This window comes from Lonchura striata, chromosome 5, assembly GCF_046129695.1.
Source record: "Lonchura striata isolate bLonStr1 chromosome 5, bLonStr1.mat, whole genome shotgun sequence".
NCBI lineage: Eukaryota > Metazoa > Chordata > Aves > Passeriformes > Estrildidae > Lonchura > Lonchura striata.
Window position 1 is genome coordinate 32,339,757 of NC_134607.1, and position 7,292 is coordinate 32,347,048.

Sequence of the window (7,292 nt, forward strand, 5' to 3'; positions counted from 1 at the left end):
GCTCCAGAGACCTCAGAGCCCGAGGCTGCTGCGAGTCGTACTCGGGCTCTGCGGCCGACCTCCGCAGCGCAGAACGGGGGCCGGGGCCGGGTGGGCCAGGGAGCTGCGCTCACCGTCCCAGCAGCCGGGCGGGTGGCGGTAGCCGCAGGTTCCCACCGAAAAGGACGGCGGTCGGGATCTCCCCCAGCGCCGGGTGACGGCGGCTGGTCCACTTCCCCCCGCTGTAACTCCCCCGTTCATATTTTTACTTCCCTTCAAAATACAGTAAACAATTTCTGGGTAGAAAGAACAGCGAGCCCTCCAGCACCGCAGCAGCCAGGGGCTAATTCCGAATTGTAACAAGCCAGGGCCAAGCGTTTCGCCGCGGCGGGGTCTGCGGGCGGGCGGCACGGCGTCCCTCGTGTCGGGGTAAATCCCCTCTTCAAAAATCCGGCGGCTCGGGAGGGAACGTCTTGGACTGATGCGTAGCGAGAACAAACCCAAGCTTTAGCAGTGAATCCCGACAGTGTCACTACTAATGACGACTATTACAACAGTAATAATAGTTATCAGGGTCTGTCCAGCCGCCGTCGAGTCCGCGGATGTCGTGGCCAGAAGGATGTTTTGTAACCTCCCTGGCTCCCTCCACGCTCGGGGTGCCCAGAGGCGTCCCGGAACCAGGAGGGATGTTGCCGTCCCCGCCCGTACCCGGTCGTGGGGAGCCGGCTCCGGGCGCACGGAGGGAGCAGCCCCCTCGGGGAGGAGGGTTACGGTGAAACACTCCCAGGAAAATATTAATACAAGCAACAGAAGGTTAGAGGAGTTATTATCCTTTTCAATTCATTTTTTACTTAAAAACGCAATGGAATTATTCATTTTATTAAGGAGGAAGAAATTAAAGATTAGGCTCTAAGGCGGTATTTTACCTCCCTCTAATCGCCTCTGGGATCGGATTGAAGTAATCCTGACGACGAGATGAATTCGCCGGTGACTCGGATTTTGAGTGCATGTAGAGATACGTTATGATAATAATGCAAGTGAGCAATATCAAGAACATACCTTAGGAACGAATGAAACACAAAGCCGATTACGGGGAAAAAGAGAACAGCAGCTTTCCTGGGCAGAGCACAAAATCAACTCGAGACAAAACTTTTGCCCTTAATTTCTGCCATGGTTTGTAACTGCGGGAGACCGGCGGACAGGCTCCTTCCTCCGCCGGCCCCTTCTACTGGGACTCGGTACGTGCTGCCAGCCTGGAGGGAGCCCGGGCCCGCTGTGCTCCCCCAGCAGAAACCGGCCGAGAGGTTCCTTATTGCCACTTTCAGAGCCTGTAAATCTCTGCCTCGGGAAAAACAACGCTGCACCAGCACTACTGCAGGATATTTGCGGCTCGGCAGATATGTAAAACTTAAAAAAAGATGCGGTCTGAAAGCAAGGCAAAGCTCGGGACAAGACTAAAAGGATATGTCAATGTTGATTTTAGTAACTTGATAGTAAATAAAAAATTATAACTTTTTTTGTTACTATATTGCCGGCAACACCAACACCTAGCAAGGCTTCCTCTGAGACAGAAGAGGATGACGCGCCCACGCGCCCACGCGCCCCCCCCCCGTCCCCGAAAAATTTTGCTTTTAGATCGCTACGGGAAATTAGGCATTTACATAAATTACCGTGAGAGGTACCGAAAGTAAGGGAGGTATATTCGTAAGGAAGTACTGAATAATAAAGCTATCGCTTCTTCAAAAGTGTATCTCAGTTTTGAGTAGACCAGTATAATTGCAATGGCAGGGCTGTAATTGCTGCTTTGGGATATTTACCCTGCTCAAATGACACTACATATTTTACTTTCAAACACTTGTCAAAAAGTCAATCCCAAAAAGACCAGTTAAGAACAAGCTGTTAACATATTAAGTATATGAGATTTGAAGCCTCTAAAACCCACTCAACAATAATTCCCTTCTTCAGCACTAATCAAGAGGAAATTTGCCTAGATTGAATTAAATGTAAATTGCTCTGAAGGAGGAAATTCTCCTCTGGCAGACACAAAGTACCAGAGAGTACACCGACACTCCGGAGAAGCGGGCAGCCCGAGACAGCTGCCCCTCACGGCTCTGGGGGGGCCGGCTGCGTCCCCCTGCGAGTCCACGATCCTTCCTTCCTCCAGGTAAAAGGCGGGCGGCCGCAGCAACACGATGCGGGATAGCAATTAGGATCTTAACGCCCCGACCCATCTGCCGTGGGGAATTGCGTGGGAGAAGCATGTGAGCCGCCCCGGTCTGCGGCCCCCAGGCCAGGGGAAACAGGGAGCAGGGCCGGAGCGAGGTATCGCTGCCAGCGCGGATCCCGCGCCTCACGCGTGCCCGCACGGCTGTGTCCGTCCCGACACGTCCGAGGCCAGCCCCGGCTCCTGCCGCCCGCCTGAGCTCCGCGGCACGGGAAGGACGGGGCGGACACGGAGGTCGCAGAGTGTGCAGGGAATGGTGCCCGGGCCACTGCCCGTCGTTCGACGTCTATCCTGGGGACCGCAGGACATTCTTTTCCTCCGTGCCCTGCATGGAGCTCCCAGCCGCGGAGGTACCGTCGTGGAACAGCCGCTGCCTTGCTCTCCTCAAAAGGAACCGCGGTGGCTTGAGGCCACAACCGCCAGATCACGGCTCCGGGGACAAGGATGCCTCCCTCCATCCCGCTCCTCATCTCTCTCTCCCTTTCTCCCCAGCCCTTCCTCCCTGCTCTCAGTTCCTCGCAAGACGGTTGTCCTGGGCCGGCGGCTGCGGGGGGAGACACTGCCATTTGCCTGTTCCTGGGCTGGTACCCGAGCAGTGGGGGTCGGGCCTCCCTGCCTCCTGAAGACTTCCATCCATTAGCAAACCCGACACCTCCTGCCTCTCTCCCCCTGCCTCGGAGAAGGGCAGTGCTGGACCTCTGATCATGGAAGCTGCTGCATGGATCCCTCCGTTGAGGAACGCGTCCTTCCCGCTCGCTCCCGGGAGTGGCAGGGACGGAGGGACCCTTGGTTTATCCTGAGTATTATTTTGGTCACCAGTAGAGCGAACCTCAGGCCGGCGGGAGGAATGGGACCTTGTCCTGAGCCCGAACTGTCGGATGGCGGGGTGGGCGGGAACACAGAAAGTCCCGTGCCCACTGCTGCCCCTCTCATCTCCCCCACCACCCCCGCTTCGCTGACAGGACGAACAACCGCTGGCGCTGCCCGCCCCGACCAGGGCCGTCAAGCTCCTATTAAATACATGGGGACTGCATCTGTTTAGGTGCATATATATCTATAAACAGTGTGTGAGCTCTATCTGTGCCAACCCTGAGTTTTCGGTATTTGTGTTGTGCATGTATTCTGTAAGAACACAGAAGCTATATTTAGTGTATATCCAGGCTACATATGTTTATACATACAAAAATATAAATATTAAAATAAGGCTTCGGATTTAAAAGACACTCCTTCTTCCTACCTCCTTTTTCTTCTCTTCCCCTGCCCCAGGTTTTGAATCATCCTTTTGCTCCCAAGCAACTCATTCCATTTGGCCCGTGAGGTTCCTGCATCCCCACACGCTGGTCTCGCCGTCTGCTTGTTGCAAATCCCCCGCTTATTTGTCTACTGTGTTTTCCAAAAGCTCACCGCCACCTGACCTTGTTCTTTAAAGCAGTGAGCAGTCCCAGGAGCAGTCCCAGGAGCAGAGCAGCCATTTCCCTCCCTCCCTCAGACACACACACGTACGCACGCACAAAGGAGCTCGGGCTGGAAAGTGGCAAGGAAACAAACAGCCTCCCCTCCAGCCGCTTCTTCTGCAGCACCTTGTTTGACAAACACCCTGGCGCTTGCCCTTGAATTGGGTTTCACATCCCTATTTAGCACTTGGACAATGATTTTAGATGATGTCATTTAAAGCCAAACAAGAAAATTGATCTCGGATTTGCTTGGCCTCTAAAGCCTGGTTAAGCAGATTGCAAATAATAATAATAAAAAGAGAGAGGGAGGGAGGCAGAGGGGAGAGAGGCGAGAAGGAGGGAGGGCCACCTCCTTCCCTGGGCGGGGGAGGCGCGGGCGCCAATGAAAAGTAGCCGCTTGCTGGGGGGGAAAAACTTTTCCTGTTGACTGTTGGAAGCGAATTGAGCAATTATCTAGTTTACCTTCTCCTCTTGGAAGTTAACGATTGGCGAGATCTTGGCTGCGTTATTGACACAACACTTTCTATTGATAGAAATAAGTAGCGATTGTCCCGAGTCATTGGCGCGCCAAAGTAAACTGTGATGGGCTGGCATGAGTCCACTGGACTGAGAAGGCTGGTTCCGCCGGCGGAGGCTGTGGTGATGGTGGCGGCGGCAATGCTGGTTTGCCTCCTCGCAGATCAGTAACAAGAAAAGGGGCAGAGAAAGTGAAAGAGAGAGAGAGGGGAGACAGAAAAAAAAAAGGGGGGAAAAAAAAGAGGCGTCTACCAGAGCGGCTCAAACCGGGAGAACAAATGCAGTTCAGCCATGGACAATAGTGGCAACCACACGGCGACCAAAATCCTAGCGACTCCTCCGTCCAGAGAAAGCCTGTCTGCCAGGAGCAGCATGATCAGCACGCCCAAGCCACTCGCCTTCTCCATTGAGCGCATCATGGCGCGGACTCCAGAGCCCCGCTCCATCCCCGTCCCGCAGCTCCTCCATGGCTCCGTGGCCAAAGGCGACCCTAAGCATCCGCTGCACCTCAACTCCTCCATCCCCTGCATGATCCCCTTTGTCCCGGTGGCGTACGATACCCTGCCCAAAGCAGCGGTGGCTGGAGCGGAACCCAGGAAGGCTCACTTAGATTCCTCTTCCTCGCCCTCCTTTAGCTGCGGCGATCTCTTGAACTGTGCCCTGAGCTTGAAAGGAGATTTCCCCCGCGATGCCCTGCCCTTGCAGCAGTACAAACTGGTAAGACCCCGAGTGGTCAATCACTCCTCCTTCCACGCCATGGGAGCCCTGTGCTATTTCAACCGAGGCGACAGCCCCTGTCACCCGTCCTCCAGTGTCAACATCCACCCGGTGGCTTCTTATTTCCTCAGCTCTCCCTTGCACCCGCAGCCCAAGGCTTACCTGGCGGAGCGGAACAAGCTGGTACTACCGACCGTGGACAAGTACCCGGCGGGGGTGGCCTTCAAGGACTTATCGCAGGCTCAGTTGCAGCACTACATGAAAGAAAGTGCTCAGATTCTCTCGGAAAAAATCGCCTATAAGACGTCGGAGTTTAGCCGCGGCTCCCCGAGCAGCAAGCCCAAAGTTTTCACGTGTGAAGTTTGTGGAAAGGCAAGTAGCACCGTAGCCCGCCTCCCTTCCCCAGCCTCCTGTCCCTGTCCGTCTTCCCGCCGGTTGTCTGTCGCTTTCTTTCTTGATTTCTCCTTGGCACTCTCCCCTTCTAATCAAAATTTGATTTTATTTTATTGTCTCCTTTCTCTTTCAAGGTATTTAATGCACATTATAACTTAACGCGCCATATGCCGGTACACACGGGAGCCAGACCCTTTGTTTGCAAAGTTTGCGGGAAGGGTTTCAGACAGGCGAGCACGCTGTGCCGGCACAAGATCATCCACACCCAGGTGAGCCCACCCTCTGTCCCTTCCTCCCTGCCCAAGACTCTCCGCTCACGATTTTCGGGGAGCTCGGCGTTTGTCCAGCCGCTCGAAACAGCGGCGTGGGGGGCGGCCAATCCGCAGTCGCGGGGAGATTTCGTTTGCCCCAAGCGCGGTAGGTACGCGGGGTGCCCCGCACCGGCATCTGCGAGCCGTCAGTTGAACGCACAGAACTCACAAATCAGCTCATAAAATCCCGCAAAACAGAACACAGACCCCGCAAGACAGCCAACAAGAAGCCGTGACTTGGTGTTTGTTTCCCTCCAGGAAAAGCCACACAAGTGCAACCAGTGCGGCAAAGCTTTTAACCGGAGCTCGACCCTGAACACGCACACGCGAATACACGCCGGCTATAAACCATTTGTCTGTGAATTTTGTGGCAAAGGATTTCACCAGAAAGGTACCAGTCGCCAGCACCCTCTCTGTTACCCGGCTTCCCCCTCCCCAAGCCAGGGGACAATTTGCGACAGGGAGCGTAGTGGGGAGTTAATTTTGTGTTCAAGTTTTATTATTATATATTTAGATTAATTTTAAGTTTGGCTAGCCCGGACACATGCCTTGCCCCACGAAGCGAGGCAGAGGTCTCTGTCCGGGGGAACGGCGGGGCAGTCGTTCCGCTGGAAGCGCCTGTTCTCCCTTCACTGAAACATGCAGCTTCCAGCGCGGCTCGGCAAACGAATTCTCCTCTTATTTCCCCCTCCAAATACAAGAATTTAGCTACTTTTTCTTCCTGCGTTGCTGTGATGTCTAAACCCAGGGGTTATATCTCTGCAATTGTCGTGATTTTGGTTTATTCGATCCTTTCCTTGTCGTCTGTTAAGTGTAACCGCCGTGGGGAGGATGGAGAGAAGGCGGGAGGTTTGCGGTCGTTTCATCCTAAAGCGGAACTCTGGTGATGGGACAGAGTTTGGGTGTTTTTTTATAGTTTTCTCGTCTTTTCATTCTCCGTCTTTCAAATCCGGGTCCATTTGCCTTTCTTTCCTCATTCACAGGCAATTACAAAAACCACAAACTGACTCACAGCGGGGAGAAGCAGTTCAAGTGCAATATCTGCAACAAGGCTTTTCACCAGGTGTACAATCTGACCTTCCACATGCACACCCACAACGACAAGAAGCCCTTCACCTGCCCCACCTGCGGCAAAGGCTTCTGCAGGAACTTTGACCTCAAGAAGCACGTCCGTAAGCTGCATGACAGCGCCCTGGGACTGCCTCGGCCCCCCGCGGAGCTGGGGGGGCCCGACCCGCCGCCCCCGCCCGGGGTGCTGCTGCAGGGCCCGCCGCCGCTCCAGCCGTGAGGGGCGGCCGCCGGCCCCGCCGGTGCGAGCCCCACCGCCTCTTTGCATGCACCTGTTAAGCGGTTTTGTGTATTATGCTCTATATCGCCATTAACGTTAATGGGACTGGTTGTTTCCTATATATTTTTTTAATTTTTCCTTTGTTCTTTACAGACTACTTTCTTTTTTTTTTTTTTTTTTTTTTTTGTCATTGCATCTCAGGTGGAGAGATGGTTAAAAAAAAAATAGAAAGCGCCAAGCCAATTTCTGCTGTATTTATTTGGGAATCTGTATTACTCGAGCCGGGAATGCTGCACCATTTTAATTATTTCGATGTATATATATTCCCCTTGTGTTGATCCTGCCCTGCCTCCGCTGTTTGCTGGTTATCCTACCCTTCCTGGTTCCCTCCTCTCCCTTTCCCCCTCAAT

At 53.9% G+C, this 7,292-nt stretch overlaps 1 protein-coding gene across 1 annotated transcript; it reads left to right on the plus strand.

Moving 5' to 3' along the window:
* The first annotated feature begins 4,464 nt into the window (after positions 1–4,464).
* FEZF1 (FEZ family zinc finger 1) lies at positions 4,465–6,882 on the plus strand. Its single transcript, XM_077783152.1, has 4 exons — positions 4,465–5,262; positions 5,418–5,552; positions 5,853–5,985; positions 6,578–6,882. Exons 1-4 carry the CDS (start codon positions 4,465–4,467, stop codon positions 6,880–6,882), a joined length of 1,371 nt encoding a protein of 456 aa, XP_077639278.1.
* The last annotated feature ends 410 nt before the right edge of the window (positions 6,883–7,292 follow it).